The sequence below is a fragment of the Pezoporus wallicus genome, unplaced genomic scaffold, assembly GCF_028554395.1.
Source record: "Pezoporus wallicus isolate ANWC-B61680 ecotype Strahan unplaced genomic scaffold, APGP_CSIRO_Pwel_v1 contig_5069, whole genome shotgun sequence".
NCBI classification, from domain to species: Eukaryota; Metazoa; Chordata; class Aves; order Psittaciformes; family Psittacidae; genus Pezoporus; species Pezoporus wallicus.
The window spans coordinates 4,323,238-4,342,744 of record NW_026642361.1 but is presented as its reverse complement, the minus strand read 5'-3'; the positions used below and the strand labels follow the sequence as shown (position 1 = coordinate 4,342,744).

Sequence of the window (19,507 nt, the reverse complement as noted above, 5' to 3'; positions counted from 1 at the left end):
AGTGCTACTTAATACCCCCTTTCTTTTGTAGTCATTTAATTTTTCTAGTTTCCTACTGCTTCCTACAACAAACACTATGTGAATTTCTGTATTCAACCTCTGTCACTTAATCTGACCTCACCACTTTCTTTATGCATCTTATTATTGTTGGTCTGGTTTCTTTAATACTATAAACAGCACCTGGAATTTAGAGAATATGTTGGGGTTTGGTTTTGGATCTTGTTCTTTTTTAACCACAGAGAATCTGACAGCTCCTAATTAAATGCACTGTAACATTTTCTTCTGTGCAATATTTCTGGTAAATCTGCTTATTTGCAGAATTCCCATAAGCAAAAAATTCTCACACCCTTTAAGTAAAGAAGAAACAAGCAACAACTCCCCCTCCCCCCAAAAAAAAAACCAAACAAAAAACCAACCTCCCCCCTCCCAAAAAAAAACAAACAAACAAAAAAAAAAATAGCCCAAAACCAAACAAAACACAAAACCCTACAACCCAAAGCAAAAAAAAAAAACCCACTAAAATTTAATGGAGATTTATCCTACATCATCTGATCTGTCTTGTTTACTGCAAAGTGATGGCAATATAAATGGTCTTTATAATAAGCAAATAGTTTTCCCCTAGCCCCAGAGCTCATAGTTAGGAGATAAAAAGGGAAAAAGAAAAAAGTCTTAGATGAAATAACAGACAACTAATATTTTCACTTTTCAATTCCCCCTTCTGTATTTTAGATGATATGTCAGGCTGACATCTGGGTATGTAATACTAGCAGTAGGGTGCAGGACAGATCAAGCTGTGAGTTGTCAGCACAGAGGATGGCTGACTGCACAGAAGCAGATCATATAATTCAAGGACAGAGGTGACTACAGACCCTTTGCTGAGGAACAGGAACATTATCAAAGGAAGCACTGAAAGAATAATAGAGGAAACAAGGCAAATAATTTATGCATAGAAAAAGAGTGTTAAATCTAGAATTTCAGTAATGGGTCACCAGTGGCTTTGATGAAAGCTTTTTCATTGGTTGTGTTTCATATCCAGCTGGAGTGGATAACCGTGATCAACCTGAGTAAATGAAAGTCAGTGCAGCAATAATAAACAGTTTTCAGCAGTTTATAGTCATTAGAGATTAACATGAAATGATGCTATTAGAAGGTCAACGTATTTTATTTAAGATAGGAGCTCTGAGGAATTTTAAAGAAGGACGTAATGGGTAGAGTCACTGTGTACAAGAGCAGAATGGGAGTTTAGTCAAGAGATTTAAAGCAGAGACTGAACACCAAAGATAGATTCAAAGCAACTGGGTTTCAGTGGTCAGTGTACCACATCTCTTTGTGTTTACCCAGTTACAAAATTAGATTTAAAGTCTATTTGGTTAACCCAAGTGTTCTTGTATTGTCAGGTTGGCATATGGATGCCAGATAGCTATTAAAGCAAAATAATTTATTTACCAAACCCTGGCAGATTATAAATATTAAACAAAAACATTTTGAAACAAAAATACAAAGAAGTAATGAAATAAATTATCTCATTTAAAATTCTCTACTAGTGTATCCTTCATTGGGAGTGTCATCAGAAGCACAAGAGGCAGCTTGATTTCAGTTTAGTCTTCATTTGCCATTTTCAGCGAGGCCAAAAACCACATTTTTTCCTGCAACATTCACTTGGTGCTCTTGAGGCTGACTGCTGATTATCAGTGGGAATATGGCACTACTTCTTGCAGTAACCCCTTCACGTGGATTACAAATACATGGGTCTGCATTGAGCTGAGGAGAAAAAACAGCTGAGCAAAGCCTGGGAACTCACTCCAGGGAGTGTGGACTGTTTTGCAAAGCACAGTCTCATATTAAAATAAGTTTGCTCAGGCTTGGACAGGTGTATAAACAGCTCAATTTCTGGTTTCTTTAAAGAGTGTATTTATCAAGTGTTTTGTTGTCAAAGCAACAAAAGTGATGCTTGGTTTGCTGGTAATAATGCTGAACCTCACTGGCATTCTCTTCCACCTCATACACAGGAAAGTGCTTTTTCTGTAGAACAATCCTTTTAAGTGCAGGAAAAAATATCAATAGCTTTTCTATACTGATAGATCATAATTGCTCTTTATGAAAGATTGGTTCTCATTTTAAAAATATGTTTAGTTATTGAGCTCCATGGGGGAACTTTTATGCTTTTATCAATATTTCATGTTATTTTCTTTTTCTTTTTTTTTTTAAGTACATGGGTCCTCATTATCACTTGTCTCCAGCACATCCTCTCTCTACTCCACGGTGAGTATTTATATATTAGAAAAAAGTTCTGCCCGCCTCTGTTCTTGTTCATTGTTCATGAAAATTCAAATATTTTGTGATCTAGAAGGATTAAAATTGCACTATAATAAAGCAAGGACACTTATTTTCAGCTTTAGTATTACTGTCATGTTATTTTAGAATACATTATTTTCATGGGTTTATGTGACTTGCTCAGAACTGCTTAAATAAGGTAGTGTATATTTTGAAAGCTAAAAAGAAGCTAATGGTCTAGGAGTTTCTCTTTAATGGAGTCCTTATTCTCTCGTATTTGATAACTTTGAGTGATATTCCTTATTTTCAGCTAGTTTTCTAATTGCACAATTTACAAAGTGTTCTTGTCCCGTCACTGAGGTACACTTCTTCAAAAACACAAGATTGCTTTAGGGTAAGGAGGATGCAATTAGCAGTTTAAATGTCTACGGTGGAAAATGACTGTGTTTAGATGTTATTTCCAAAGAGAAATTCTCTTCCAAAGAGAATCTTTAAAAATTATTACCTTTTGTTAATTAGATTAATTAGACTGAGTAATAATTGTATTCCAGCTCAAGCAAGTTCTGCTTTTTTTTTTTTTTCTCTCTCTCTGTTTTATTGGTTTGGTCTCTTTTTTGATGTCTTCTGCATAATTTCTTGCTTCAGTTGTTCTACTAACAAGAAATCATCCATATGGAAGGAGCTAAACATGTTTGGACATTCCCTTGCTGATACACAGCAGTTGCTTTGCAACCTATTCACTAACTACAATTACATGCTGTACTAGCCCTTTTTCATGGCAGAGCAAACCACTTACCTGCTTTCAAACCATGCATTCATGAATGGTCTGTCTCCTATGCTACTATTTTGTAGTTTTTGCTACTATTTCCCTGTCTACGAGTCACTATGATCAGTTTGCATGGGGCGTTGTCCAAAATTGTAATTCAACCTTTAATGTCAACTTATAGAATAATATTATGAAACTGGTAGATGATAAAAATCAAATTTGCAAGTGACACAGGATGTTTTCAGTACCCAATAAGTCAGTAGGTATGAAATACCTCTGCTCTGATATTGTAATGTAGCAGGAATTTGTTAATACTTTCTAGTTATATAGCCTGCTATCATTCAAGATTATTGAGTATCTTGGAAATATTACTTAAACCCCATGATATTAAATAACAGCATTTTTCCTGCAAAACAAACTTTAAAAGGTTTACCCAAGTGTAAGTGGTATCTTCTGAAACTTCTGACTGAATTCATATTGCAGCTAAGCCCCACTCTTGAAGTTATGGATTATGTAGGCATAATAATGGAAATCATAGAAAAATCTGTAAAGGGCAAGAAAGAAATTAGTATGACAAAATTAGTAGGAATGATTTTTGATCAGCATTTCTTCTACTTGATGCCTCTCATCTTGTGAAACAGGTTTAAATTTTTCAGCAATTAATCAGATGATGTGCAAGTGGAGTACAGGAACATGAAAGGCTGGCAATCAGTATCACATCAGCTGAAGGCAGAGAATGACATTTCATTGTTCAATGATGTGCCACTTTTCCTTCAGAAGAGCACATGTAACTCACTTTCAGCTGTTACTAGAGTAAAAGAGTACAAGAGCATTTTCAACTTAGTTAAGCAGCCCAAAATCACTAAGCAGTATTTCTAAAGAGACTGCCTTTCCATAAGTATCTCAATCAATATATTTATCAGGATTCTCAAGCATTGCCTTAAGCCTTGGTGCTAGTGGTTTTCTGCAGCCAAATCACTGGAGAGATTCAAAGTACTAAATAAAGATCAAGACCTTTATGTATTATTACCAAAAGATAGCAGCAAATCTTGAAGTTATTCTCTGAAGTTTGTGTCTTTGAGAATTAGAATATGAGATTCAGAAGAGAAATTTCATGATTTGCTGCCATTGCAATGAATAAGTCCAATAAGACAGTTCTGCATATTGGGTTTCTTCTTGATTTGTATTTGGGTTTTCAGGACTTACATGAATAGACTGGAAATCTAGCTTGTAGAAATATGCATGTACAGAGACAACCATTTGGTTTCACAGAAAAGTGTGCCCTGTAATCTGACTTAGTAGACTATATGACTGAAATACTGATTCGGTCTCGGCAGGGAGTATATCTAGCTCTCAGAGAAGTTGAAAAAAATATGTGATAGTGTATATTATGACAAGTTGTCTCTAATCTCCTCCTGCTCAATAGGTGCGACACTGCAGTTTGCATACATTTAGTTAATTGCTATATTTCTGGCACTGGCTTTCAGCATTAGCTACACTTAGAATCCCTAGACTTCATTAACTGTGCTAAGCCAAGCTCAAAGGAGATGTGTAAGGACATGTCATTTGTATGTTAATATTTTAAGTCTTCAAAAAAAGAAGAAAATTAATCCTTACAAGGGTGGGATGTATGGATACGATGAAGTAGAAGGAGGAAAAAAACTATTTCCTATTAGAGCCTTTTGAACTAATGGCTGAGTGCTGGCTTATAATGGTGTCAGTGCAAAGTCAAGTAAAAATTGCTCAGATGTATTTGGTTGCCAGATTTTATTTTTAAGTTGATAGTATGCCCAGAGTCATGTTACTTCTCTTTCATTTACTTCTTCCAGTCCCTGCAAAAGTTAACCTGTGGAAGCCACCTCTCTGAACTCTGGGGGAGAGGCAATGGTTCCTTATATAGTGAGGGAGTCATCTGGTAACAATAGGTAGCACTGCCTTCATCTGCAGGGGTTGGTGGTCTAAGGACAAGGGACCATGTCCCCAGCGTATCAGCTTCAGGAAAAAGTCGTCAACCTTAGATGTGTTTGTTTGTTTTCTTGGCACATTAGAATTCCTAAGGGAACAAGGAATTTCTTGATCTATTTGTGACTTTTCATGGACCACACATTTAAAGCAACAATAATGAGAATAGAATTTAATTTTTTATGTAGGCGGATCTCTTTTTTATGACTATAGATCAGAGAGTTATTATCAGCTTGTGTATCACATGAGTGCCAGCAAATAAAACAGTCATTGTACTAAATCAGTCCCATGTAGTGACGTGCCAGGTATTAGAGTAGTTTGAGCCAAGAGTAGTTTTCAAGTGTTGCACGGGGAAATATCTCAGTCTTTTTGGTGACTGACATGACATAAGCATGTATGGAAAGAGGCATTCTCTAAAAGTCTTCTTCACTATACTAGATAAAGTAAGAAAATGTTTCTTTAACAAATTATTAAAATTCTAATAGCACAAAAGTAACGCTTAATACAGGCTTAAAAAAAAGTAGCTATATTAATTTGTAATAACACAGATGCTGCCTCATGTAAGGGAATCTTCCCAGGAACCTTGGGTTTTCTTAGCTTTCCTAGTGTTATTTATAGCTAATTCTTCTACCCACATTTTCCTTTTACTGCTACTTCTCTTCCAGATGATGTTAGACTGCTTCTCTGAATGTGGGGCACCTCAGATCATGGGGTGGGTTGTTTTCCAGTACATTAACTGCTTCTTATTTTATGTTCCGAAAGAGTTCCTCTCTCATGGCATGCCATTCTTTTCCATTAGAATTCTACTGAAGCAAGATTTTTCTGTCCACCAAATACCAAATGCCTCCCAAATTAGACTACTCTCATGCTTACAAATCTAATGACTTCCAAAGTCTTTTAGTTTCTTAGCTTGTTGAAAAAGACTGCTATGTAAATAACATCATTACATAAGAATATGGAAAATATCTCAAATTATTAAATATTATTAGCAAATTTAAGCTGAAACTTTAACTGACCTTGATAGCCCTTAATATTTTGATCAGTACTCTGCGTGGAGGAAGTTACTTGGAAGTGCAAATGCACCTCTCCCATCATGTTCCTCCCATGTATGTTTTACTGATATGCTGTCAACTTGTAGCAGGAGTACCTAGTAGGAATATTGCTCAGTATGCAGTAAAAAAAAAAAAATATGTTTCAGGAGCAATAATAATCATTACAATGTAAAAGTGCTGGTCTGTGCCATGGCGGCACAGCAAGTTTTCTTTTGTATCTTAGAAATGTAGCTGTAGTTTCTGCTGCTCTGTTCCTATTCTCCCTTTGTCCACTGTTTCCTATTGTCAGTACACTCGGTAAACTCCTTGGGGTTTCATCTGGAGTCTTGACAAGTAAGTTGAATAGAATTCTATTTATTGTTTTTACTGCATACATTCATTAAATGTAGTGGATCCGTGAAGCTATTAATTTCACTTCAGTGTAGCTGGCTTTTATTTTCTGTTGCTGCAGTTTTGTTCCACACAGTTTCTAAGCCATTTCTTCTTTGTTTTCTTACAGGCAGAAGAAAAAGCACATTCAGAGGTAAGAGCTCTTCTTCATTTTTATGTTTATGTATTGAATTTTATTAAGTATATTGTTTACCTGCTATGGATAAACTGTTGAGTTGCTGGGGAAAATAATACCCTGTGTCTGCACTGTTTTTTAAGAAATACTGATTAAAATCTGATGCAGCTTCTAGTGCTCTAGGTGGTGTTTTCTTAGCATCATGCTGAAAAATACCTCTTGGCTGAGGTTCTAAAATAGTGAAAAGAATTGATGAGAGTCAGGCTTCTGAGTGGAGGAGTTGTGATATGTCTGATTTCAGACTTAATACCGCTGTTTACTGGATCTAAGGGCCTGTGCAATTCAAGGTAATGTGCTGCCTTTCAGGAGAAAAATACTTCAAATGTTTGCTTTGAACTTCTCTCCCTTACATTTTGCATTATATTAAATTTCTGAAACTGACCACTTTGATGGATTTCAGAGCAACATGGATTGATTTCAGATATAAATCAAATCTGACATGGAAAACAGCTTCTTTCTCCTCACAGTGTATAAGAATGGGGAACAAACCGGGGTCAGAAGCTGGATACAATTACAGACTTTCTCAAAACAAAGTCCTGGTTGTATTAAAAGGGCACCAAGGAGTAGGAGCAATAAAATGCAGCACCAAAGGGTGCACTTTTAATTCACAGAGCTAGCTACATGCCTTCCAACTCCTGCATTTATGCTGCTCTTATTTTTACTACTCTTATCAGATACAAAGTCAACTAAAAGATATTTTGCAGAAGTTGAACAAATAACATATTCTTCCTTACTTGACACAGTATATTTCAGTATATTTTCTACCCAAATCTTCTAAGCTTCTGTCTTTGAAAGTTAAAGCAAAGGAGCTAAAGAAGCATGCCATAGCTCAGTAGTGTAAATGATAATTCCTCACTCCATCACCCTTTATATGGGACTGTATATAGAGGTGAAACAACAGTTCTTTACTGTGTAATTCCTACATGATGTTTTCTCAGTATCTAGGTCTGCTCTTACAGGAGATGTTGGACAGCATTTCACAAGAACCACCCTTGTATAGTTGCAGGAATATGATGAAAATGTAGCTTAAGAGAAAACTTGGAAAAAGTGGCAGTCCAGGATAGAGAACAGGTCAATAATGTGTCTCCTTTGCTCTGAGCTAGTGTAAATGACCTAGCTATCTTTGTATCATAGATGCACAGGAATTTGTTCATTCTTAAAGCCTGTGCAATATTCCCTGTTGGTTTTCACATTTGTCATAAAATTAAAGTGTTGAAATAGTCTTTTCTAATGAACATTATGTGCTTCCTTTCCTAGGCTAGTTTTAGACATATTACTTTATTACTTCATAGTCTGGAAGAATTTCTTTTATGTCTGAATATGAAAGGGGTTTTAAAGTGGAACTCCATGCTGTGCTTAAGTTCAGTGCAATGCCTGGAGTCTCTGAAAGATCTCAGATAGTGTTAAATGAGCTTAAAATTATGTGGAATCTTCATGCTAGATATCTATCTTAGCTGAAATGTAAACAGATATTTTTCTTCAGGATTCTGTTTTACATTAGAGGATACAGGAGCCTTGAATTAAGTTTATTCTCATGTCAACAAGAACATTTAAAGCAACATTTTTGTTTTTTTTCTTTAGGTTGGCAAGCAGGTTTTGAGTAGTATATGTTTTAAAGAGGCTGCATGTTCGAATTACAGAGACTGTAGAAAGAATTGTGTTAGAGCAAAAGAAAAAAATACTACACCTTATCTAGCTTTAGACATACATGAAGCAAAATTCTGTGTCCAAGGTAGTCACCAAAGCTTTCTTCATGCCAGGCAGTGAGGGACTATTTTTTGGCCCTTTATCTGAGTCTAATGTAGACATTTAACGTATGTTCATTGCATCAAGTCTACAGTTAGGCACAGTGAACCTCACCCAAATTCATTCATGTTTCATAATCTCAGGCCTCATCCAGGGCTGCTGTACTTGATTGTACTAAGAATGTATTTGGAACTTACAGGATTTGGTAAGAAAACATGACCTTTACATGTACAAACAGAGGGTTGTACATATGAAGTAATTAAGCATTTGCCCATATGTGCTCCCTTTAACTGGAATCCGAGCTCATACACTGGTTAAGTGCAAGAAAACAACCGGAGCAGCAGCACTAAGTGCCAACTTTTAATAATTTGTAATTATGATTATTTTTGAGATTAGAACATGAAACTAAGACATTGTAAACCTTGAGAAAACAAACAAAAACCACAACAAAAGGAAATTGCTGAAATACTGACAACAGGCTTGTTTTTCTTTCCTAGCAAATTCAGAAACTACGGAGAGAGCTGGTTGCATCACAAGAGAAAGTTGCTACCCTTACATCTCAACTTTCAGCAAATGTAAGTATTTTTGCTTGTGAGCATAAACAGTATCAAAGAATATATTATCAGATTGGGTAATAGCTCTTGTTCAACACATCATCTGGGAAATTTTTACTATTTGTTTACTACTGTTGATTTTACTATTTATTTATAGTATACAATGAATTATTTTCTTAAATTTCTATATTGCCTCAGCTTCAAGCAGAAGAAATCCTGTAATCAAATACAGTGGAAATAGAAAAGAAAGTTTCCATGCTCCATACTCAGTATTGTCACATTGTATGTGACAACAGTCCTATCCAATTCAGTTTCACTCTTTTCTCAGAATCAATTAAAAAAAAGCCCAAAAGGAAGGAGACACAACCAAAGAAAGGGCAGGAATTGCATAATATAATAGAATTCATTACGGTTTCACTTCACAAAGATAAACCCTACAAAATGCAGATAGATGTGGAAGAAAGCACAGTATACAGTTGTATGTAGAATTCATATGCTGCAGCAACTGTGCTGATATATAACTAATGGAAAATGGGCTATTTCACAGATTGCTCCTGGTGTCACTTCCAATTGTCACACACTGATAATATGAGTTATTGAACATGTTATCAGAAAATAATGCAACTCAGGGAATGTGAGCTGCAGTCCTGTCTGGTTACTATGGCTTCATATGAAGTTACCATATAGTTACTGAACAATCTGTTGTATAGTGATTTTTTAATGCAATTCAGGATATAACTATACTTACCATTTCAAGAAAAGCTGAGAGGCAGTTGCAAGAAAGTATTATTTTGCATTTCAAGAAAAGTTTCCTGATGTCCTCAGCAATTTGGAGTGCCTTTCTTTGAAATGGAGATGTACTGAGTATTTAGCTCTATAAATACTGCTGTAATTTTCAAGAAATTATTTCAGTGCAGTAGTACTGTGTTCCTTTTGTGAGAAAATAATCTCTAGCTGTGTGAAAGTTCCTTGTTCTCTTAGGACTGCCAGGCATGAAAACATGGAAAATTTAGTGCTTTCTGCTCTGTTCGGGTGGCTGTTGGTATTCATACCTCTGTAGCAGTATAGGTTGCCAGTCTGTTTTGAGTTCTGAGAATGAGCTAGTGAGGCAGAAAACACAGGAGTCCTGCAATGTTTGTAAGTTTAAAAGCTAGATTCCAAGGTGGGTTATTCATCTGGGAGTTTATAGACAGCATGCTTATCCTGGGTATGGGGTTCCTTCATTCAGATATTGTAGACTCAGATTTTCATCTTTGCCAGGCTGCGCAGGTCTTTACTCACCCATCCTAAGACCAACAAAAAAACAAAGCAAAACAAAACAGAACACTAAGGGGTGAGAAGAACTAAACCAGAATGCTTTGGGTTATTGTGTTTACTAACAATTCTGCTGTTCTCTGCAGGACGCTCTTCTTTCCACTAAGAACACAAAGCTGCGGCAGCTCTGACTTGCAGTGGGGAGCATGGGGAGGCTGGCTGTGGCTGGGCTTGTGATGCAGCACAGTCACAGACATCCCCACATCTGCTCTGAGTGCCCTATTAATGCCCACACAGCAGTAGCTGGTGTTAACCAGAGGAGTTAGCTTGATTCCTGCAAACCCCTGATCTAGTGGAAGTTGTCCCTGCCCACAGCTGGGGGGTTGAACTAGATGATCTTTAAAGGTCCCTCCCAACCCAAAGCATTGTGTGCTTCTGAGCAGTAATGCCACATCAGTAAGACTAAACTGTTTGCTTGCAGTGGGCTTGTGCTCACCGCCTCTACTAGAGCTGGTATGGGAGATACTTTGATGGTGGGAACTCAGGCTCTTAGTACCATTCCTTACTTCACTCTCTGGGCATTTTGCCTTTCTCTACGTCTGCTAGCTATGAACAGAGAACACCACTGTATTCTTGCTGGTATGTTAAAAGGAGAGTTAAAAGATGGCTTTAGTTAGTCTCTATGCATTTCCAGTCACCCTAGCAATGCTGTAGCCTACAATTAAGCATGCAATAGAGTGAGGATGGCAGGGCATTCTCCTCTACAGCTGAGGCACTGAAGCCATTGGGCAAATTGTGTTCAATCTCTCCCCAGTGTTATCTAGAAGTTATTGACTATATCTCTTTTCAGCATTCCTTTGTGTCGAGTAAACCTCATACAGGCTGGTCTCTAATAGCGTTACCTATTCTAGGCAAATTCTCAAAGTCAGTTTCAAGCTAAAATTAGATTTGGTCCATATTTCAAATAAACTGAGTCAAGCTAAACATGAATAGTTACATTTTTACTTGGCTTTCACTCAATATCTGCTGCATGGATGAGAAATAAGTATGCATATATATATGTGCATGCTGTATGTTGTATAAAGGCTAATTTAATCATGTTCTTTTGACTGTGTCACTCACTTTCTAATCCATCTCCATGGTGACACTCTTTAAGCGCTCAGCCTATAAGCAACCCTAAAGCTGATCCTTTTAGCACATGGGGTTTTTAAATGGTACCAGAGAAATCTGTCCTTTTTCCAAATTCACAATACGTGGAAATTCCCTCAAAATTAAACTTGTCAGAAGCATGAAAGTTAGAGACTTCAAATTCTCCAGGCATGAACAAGGGATTTAGACACCTTCACAATGAATACAATCTTAAAAGTATGACTAGATATTATAAGTAAATATTTTGGGGATGCTGTCATGAGATACATACTTCACAAACCCAATATTGAAAAGTATTTCATAATAAGCCTTGTTCTGAGTTCATTTTCTGCTCTTTGTGGTACAAAAAATATAAAGCATTAAAAAAAACAGTCCCACATAAGTCCAAAGGATCAAAAGAGACCACTTAAGGATGTGTTAGTACTAATTCTGTCAGTCCTGTGAGTACTTTATCAAATAAATTCTACAAAGTTTCACTTAAAAACATCAGGAATAAAATCCAGCTTGAAAACAGTGTGCGTATACTGCATTTTAATTGTAATATGGCCTCTGAAATTGAGTCTAATCATGGAATTGATACTTTAGTGCCAGTGTTTATATATTTTTCATAAAAATTATGAGAGTAACTAATACTTGATTTAATTTGTCGAATTTATGAAAACCCAGATGGGCTTCTAATTTTCATGAAGTTCACTTTCTTGTATTCATTTATCATTTATCTCCTAATCTAAGAGACATGCTTCATTAGCTCTCGACATTTAAAGGAGAAATAATCCTAATCACAAAAGCTGGAATTTATCCTGAGAAGAAATCAAAACCATGTTTTACTCTCTAAATTGATAATACTGTGAGCCTCATTTTGAGCCCTGTTTTGATGCCAAACTGAACAAACAGTAATTCCAATGCAGAAAAAGGTTTTATTGCTGCCTATTGCTTCTGTAGATACATCCATCTCTGGAAGACAGAGAACTGTATGAACAGGGTATCTTCTGCAGTGCCTTTGCTGACCAGAAAATTACTCAGTCCTTTCTAATACCTTTGCTATAAATGCATGCATCTTAGCCTTAGTCCTAAGGTCCTCCAAATTCTATACTTTCAGTGTCTGAAAATAGGCAGCACTCTTTTCCTCGCTGTGGTCTGGAGGAGATAATTAAAAGCCAGAAATCTTCTTCTTCCCCAGTTACCTTGGGCTTGAATTTGTCAATGTTTCTCTTTGTAGAACTGAGTAAAAGTATTGTGTGCAAGGGGAAAAAGAGCATCTTATTCATCTCATTTCAATACCATTCATGTCTTTCTTTGCTTCACCACAAAAGACTGTTGGTGACAGTAGTACATGGGTAATTAAAAGACTCTCAGGCTGAAATTTGACCTATTTCATCAAGCCTTTGCTTGATATATTATTTTACATCAAAATCTGTCAATTGGAAGTTATAACATTTCTCAGGCATGAGACAAACCTCTGCTAAGACTTTACTTCATTTATTATTCAGGCTCTGTTGGCTGGACTCAAGTAGAATGCTGGATTTCAGCAGTTTATTTCATTTGATTAACCCCAAAGTGTTTTGCCTGCATATGATTAAATTCAAGCAGGTCCCAGCTGTTGTTTGCATGCTTAATTTACAGTTTTTTTCTGAGATTCTGGCTTTTTCCCTGGTGCCTGATTTGATATTGCTGAAGGGTAAATCTCAGTGCTATTTAAGAAAGGGCCTGTTTTCAGTGCAGAAAGTGTCCAGCCAGCAGACTTCCTACGTGACTGACAAGGGCTCAAATTCCAGCGAGCAGCCTGAGCCCAGCCTGTTTGGAGGGACTTTGACCAGCGCTTTGTACTGCATAAAGCCGGAGGGTGCATGCTTGCAAACTGTAGTAGACCCAGGATGCCAGTAGAAAGTGGAGGGGGTTCGCTGGCTAATGCTCTTCTTTGGCCAGCTCTGAACTACTATCCGACAGCCAAACAACAAGATAATAGCAGGCGGCAAACAGAAAGGGTCACCAGATGTACACTTGCTTCTTGCAATCAGCCCGATCCCTTTTGGCCTCTCACACCTCCTTTCATTCAGCCGTGTCAGGTGGGAGGAAATTTCTTTATTTACCTTTGTTTTATAACCCTGAATACTACAGGTCAAATTGCAAATGTGCCAGCAGATAATCTTAGGATATGCCAATGTCATGTTCAGGGTGGGATGTGAACCTAAGAGCTGAGGTATTTGGGGTTTCTCTGGCTTGGAGTGTTTAATGAGGAAATGTTTACAATTAAATCTGTCATCTTAGTACTAGAGTCATTCCCTGCGCATATATCTGTGACTATTTCCAATGGGAATTTCACATGTTACTAGAAGTCAAAATTAATCCATATGTGCTGGATCAACAGATTAAGACCTGTACATCATCTTTGTGTCTAATATGTATACCATGTTAAAGAGGGATATATTTTGCTGTAGGCATACTTCCAGTAGTGCCCAGTTACTTAACTCTAATTTCAGTATCTCTGTTTCCAGGGACAAAAGTTATATTTAGTTGTGAAGATGTATTTTTACTTTAGAATAAGTGTTATTTAAAGAACATGTGGTATTCAAGCTATTCTGTATGGCATTCAAATTATGTATGCCATGAATGAAACAGCTGAATCTGAACGTAGAGATTTCTAAGGTGTGAAGGATTGTCTGTAACTTAAAAAAATAATCTATTCCTAAATATTTTTACGAGAATGAAAGAATGGCTGCTTTTGGGTAAAGAAAATAATCCTCAACAATTGAGGATTAATTACCAATCCCATCCAAATCAAGTTTCTGATTCAAATTTTTAATTTCTAATGAACATTTTCAAAGTCACAGTTACTTCTTTCTATTTGTTTCAATTGTTTTCTGCATTATTTTGCATTTAACTATTTAAATGCAAAGTCTGATCTTTAACAGTAATATATATATACATATGTTTTATGCATGTTTCCATGCACATGTAAGCATACTAATAATCTAGCCCTTTTCAAAGTAACTTTTCTTATTTTATTACATATTTCTGTTGAGACAAATCCACATAGGGTTTGAACAAATAGGAGTTCCCTAGATTGCTGAATAAATAAACAGCTGCTATCGTAAGGAGAGGTAGCACAGTTTATCACTCTGAATGTACAATTAATACTTCGTATCTCATAGAAGAGTGTTCTGGTGCAATTAACATTTAAATTAATGAACAATGAGATTGAAGGTTTACTCTTGGTTTTCATTTGATGGGCCTTTGAATTATGTTTCTTTATTATTAACAAATCAAGACCTGATAGCCTTTTTCTTAAATGAGTTAGGAAAGATCCATCATCTTGATTCAGTTGCATATATGATGCAAAAATTGTAGTGTATTACTCCAAGAAGGTAATATACTCTATCACAAGCTTAATTTTAATAAGGATCTATAGTTGTGACATGGCTGTCTTCAGCAAAAGACTGTCAAACAGTAGCTTGATGGTTTCAGTGACCTTTGATGACATTTTTAATAATGCTTTTTAGTTCATTATTTTTCCTATATGTTCATTGTGGTTCATTCATGTACAATAAAAGGTGAAGTTGCAGCTATGGAATAGGAAAATGCTCTGCACAAATATGCATGGTTAGGTACCAAAGAACTGTGGTTATCTCAGTTTAATTGTGAGAAATTGACAAAAGCAATGCATAATTAAGCAAATTATTCCTCTCCTCAAGCCCTCAGTCCCCATTGTTATTCTCATGGTAAAGCCGAACAACGGGCCATCAGCCAAGCCATAGAATTTTTTATGAGACAGGGAAGAGTAAGCTCCATTAGTTTCCTTTTAAACACATGTAATGAAAAGACATTTGGCTGTGAGTCTGTGGTAGTGCATCTAGTTTGTCTCTGATTATGTTCTGGGTCAGTGGTCATCATCTTTGGAATTAAAACATCATCAATTAATCTGGATACTTTTATTGTGCGGCTAATTATTAAAGTGAAAAGTAAGTTTAAATGCTACTTAGTTTTATCTTCTCAGAGGAATAGAGTAGTGAAAATGACCAAAGGCTGTAGTTTTCAAACCAGCTGGAATAACTTTGTATCAATCAACAGGTTTATGTCAATCAGAGGTGCATTTGACACATATTCCAGGTCCATTTAATTTAAAATTACAACTTCAAGAATATAGCCTGTTATAAATGTTAAGATAGGAATAGACACAATTACTATTTTATCTTTAAGACATTCCATATGTATCTGGTTTCACATTTATTAAAAGTTAGTCCCTGAGTTATGTATCCTTTATCAAAAGAATTATCCCTAGGGCATCCCTGCAGATGCAGAAATCAGGTGGGTTGACCACTATACCCATGAGTCATTATATAAATTATTTACTAATACAATTTACAAGCAGTAAACTTATAAGAAGTTTAATAAGTATAAAATAAGGAGTTTACAAGATACTGAAATGCTTATAGCAATCTGAAATGATGTACAAAACACAAAAGCCACTTGTCAGTATAAAAATTCTGAAGTGGAGACACAGAAGTAGGCCACTATCATGTATATGATATTTTTTTTAATTTGAGTAATAATATACAGAGCAAGCTGCAAGAAGCATTTTTTCTTCTCCTAAAATGCGTAACAGAATACTTTCTGAACGATATCTTTTTCTGCTTATACCTCAGATTCAGTACAACCACATACATTCAAATAATTTCAGCTATGCTTGTAGAAGCATGTAAATCTGTAACTGAGAATTTTGCCAAGCACTATGTTTGCCTGTACTGCTATAATAAAAAATAAATTTTCTCAGTGAGGAAGCTCAGTTAATCCATTTCTGCATATAAATATGTTGGGTTTGATTTATATTTCCATGTGTATCTTAGTGCCTATGTTTGAAAACTTTGCCTGTTACCGTGCTTGAAATGGTAAAGAGAAAATAAGTATTTTCTTCTGCTTTTACTCTTTAGTGTTGTGAGACAAGTGGATGGAACTTTATGGAATTTCATAAAAATCTAATTCTTCCTTTTGTTTGGCAGCACAAGCTGGCTTAGCATGTTGGCTTCTTTATGACCACTTGCCCTTCTTGCTCTATGTCAGAACCAATGAAGAGTTGATGCATTGTTTGTATAAATTTTGTTCAGTAGAGTATAGGGTGAGTGTTGTTAGAAAATAAAATGAAAGTTTATTTTTTTTAAAACCTTTTAATCAGTTTCAACTTTATTGCTTTTCTTATTGAGAAGTAGGACTTCCAGTTATCAAGATTGTCTTTTATACATACATTTGCACACATACGTAAATACTACATTTATAGTTTATATAACTTTGTATTACTTTTATACACATACACATTCATATGATCAATGTAAGATGAATAGAGTAGATAATGACCTCTTATAAAACTAATTGTGATATTTTTTTGTTTGAGTCTGAGGATTACTCTGGAGTGTTTTATTTGTGAGGTTAAAACTTACTTTTAAGATAAAGTATTACATAAATTCCCATTTTGAAATATTCAGTTATTGAAAATAATTGTCTCTAGACTTCTGTTTGGGAGCAGACTTCTTTTGGTCAATGCATCAGGAAATTTAAAGAGGGCATTAAATCCATAATCCATTTCCATGCAGAGATACTTCAGCTAATCTTCTCTGAAGCTAAAGAAGCCTGAGGAATGCTGTGCTCACTTGGCTGCTTAACCTATCCCACTTAGCTCTGTCTGAGTTTAAAATTAACAGTAAAAAGCTGGAAAAGACGAGAGAAACGAATATTGGAGAAGAAATCGTGGAGAAAAAAAAAATATTTAAAAACCAAATAAATCTGGGAAAATTATCCCATTGTCACCAGAAATGTTGTCTTTGTTAATTTCACAGGCTCATCTAGTAGCAGCTTTTGAAAAAAGCTTGGGAAATATGACTGGCCGATTGCAAAGTCTAACAATGACAGCTGAACAAAAGGTACGTTTACCAAAGCAGATGCTATAATGTGGAAAACAGTCAAGAGATTATATTAGAGTTTTGTTTAAAAAATGCTGAAAGGAAACAGGGGCAGCTGTGACAATAAGACAGACAGATCTTTTCTTAATGGCCATTGCGATCAAATCTTCATAAAGCTCCAGCAGAATTAAACTGTGCAACATCAGGTTTATGCAGGCAATATCATAGAATAGTTTGAAGATAACATCTTTCTTTTCCAGATCTTAATTTACACATATGCGACTCTTACATTTAATCCATACTGAAAGATGCTGTAACAAAGACTGATCCTAACCTGTTTCATTCTAGCCTGCCAGTATTGTCAAAATAATAGACTTGTGGGAAGAGAGGAACTTTAAGTAGAGAAAAATTACTCCATTCTGAGAGCTAATGCAGGTTAGGTATCCTATTCACGAGTAAACAGATTTAGTTTGTACTGTGCTGTTTTTACTGTTGGGGAAAAAATTCTGTACCTCATAGGACGTAAACTTAATGTGAGCCTTTGTACCAAGCTCAGGATCAAAAGGCTACTTAGCACCTTCCAGGATCAAACTTCTGCAGCTTTCTGCCCTTAATTCATTTTGAACAGTATCATATAAAGGCCCATTGAGCCAAACTGTGAAAGAAACTGTATGTCAGTGAACTTTTAGTCACCACAAGACTCAGTGTAGCTGTCTATAAAAATAGCCTGGTTGAACACCAGCAGATGAAATATGGTGAGACTTGTGAACTGGACAGAAAATACTTATATTGCTTGTTTTTTTTTATCTAATGAAACAAACATACAAACAAGCAAACACCCACACCCACACAAAAAAATCCCATAGCTGAATTTTCTTAAAACAAAAAGTTTTGACTATTTTGCAATGTATAATTCCCTCAGAATGTTTTGTTTCCAGATTAAGCAGTAACATTGAAACAGTACATCTCCAAGCTTCTTTCCCAAAAGATTTGGAACATGTTCTTTTCCTTCTCTTCTTTTCTCTGTTGTTAAGGTTAAAATCCTTTAATCCTTATTATATAAATACAGGCTGGAAAGACGGGTTTAATGCAGCAGTAATAAAAGCTATTTATAATTTCCTGTGCATTCTAGCACAGAACTTCCTGCACTGAAGTGAAATTGTATTACTTCAACTTGCAGGACAGTTGCTATTAAACAGGAGGGTTTTTTTTTAGTTGAATTATTATTTAGCAAGTTAAATATTTTGAAAAATGCACAAATTCAGGTGAGATTCATCCATTAAATAGTAGTTTCACGTACTAAATGATTTAATTCAAATGGGTTTATTGTCTTGCACAATCAAATTGCTGGATTTCTATTTATAATGAATATTCAATTGAGACCATTTTCTTATTAGTCTTTATTCAAAATGTTTTGTTCACAATAAAAATAGTATGATTGCTTTATATAGGAGAAATGCAAAAGAATGTGATAGTTGAGTTTAAGATCTTTGGAAATAAAATATGCATTCTACTTAGTTGTTGCCCTTACATTCACCCAAGCAATTCCATGAACTTCAGTTCGACTACTTTTATCTTGTAAATTTTTTTAGCTTAGGCAAATATTATTCTTCTGCCATATATTTTGAGTTCTCTTTGCTGTTCCCACAGGAGTCTGAGCTTATAGAGCTAAGGGAAACCATTGAAATGCTGAAAGCCCAGAATTCTGCTGCACAAGCTGCTATTCAAGGAGCCTTGAACGGTCCTGATCATACCCACAAAGGTATGGTTTTGTCACTATTAAAATAAATGAAGTTTCTCCCCAGAAATAAAGCTAAGTAACTACTTTTTTGTTGTTTTGGGGACTCTTTTGCAAGGGCAAGCACATTCTGCAGTGCATGGTAGGCATACTTGTGGTATTTCCAGAGCTGGAAACTTTGTATGAGCTTCCTGTTTGCTAGAGTTCCTGGAGCCTTGTCTTCTCAGAACTGGGTGGCCAGGAAGTAATTGCTGGGTGTCAAGAGTTAACCCTGTCACTGTGGTTGTGTACTGAAGTGCACTCAAGACACTAACGAAGTCTTATAGTGAAACATCGTTATAGCTTGGAAAACCAGTGTAAGTTGTAGCTCTGAAAATTGGTGTTATTGTTAAGAGATGGACTGACAACAGCTCAGCTTCTTCATGAAGTGCTAAATCAGTGCAGGAAAGAAGTCATTTTAATTTCCAGATTCTAAATTAATCTGTAATTGCAGTTCAGCAGATATTGCATGATAAATACATACTTCAAAAGTGCCTGTTGATAAGCAACTGCAAAG

General features: G+C 35.8%; 1 protein-coding gene across 11 annotated transcripts in view; it reads left to right on the top strand.

Moving 5' to 3' along the window:
- Positions 1-19,507, top strand: part of NAV3 (neuron navigator 3) — a 544,137-nt gene that overhangs the window by 496,149 nt on the left and 28,481 nt on the right. For all 11 annotated transcript variants that reach the window (XM_057429345.1, XM_057429347.1, XM_057429346.1 and 8 more), the window contains 5 exons: positions 2,210-2,262; positions 6,554-6,577; positions 8,863-8,940; positions 17,151-17,234; positions 18,864-18,975. In XM_057429345.1, coding sequence (XP_057285328.1) covers positions 2,210-2,262; positions 6,554-6,577; positions 8,863-8,940; positions 17,151-17,234; positions 18,864-18,975 — 351 coding nt within the window. The remainder of the gene's footprint in view (positions 1-2,209; positions 2,263-6,553; positions 6,578-8,862; positions 8,941-17,150; positions 17,235-18,863; positions 18,976-19,507) is intronic.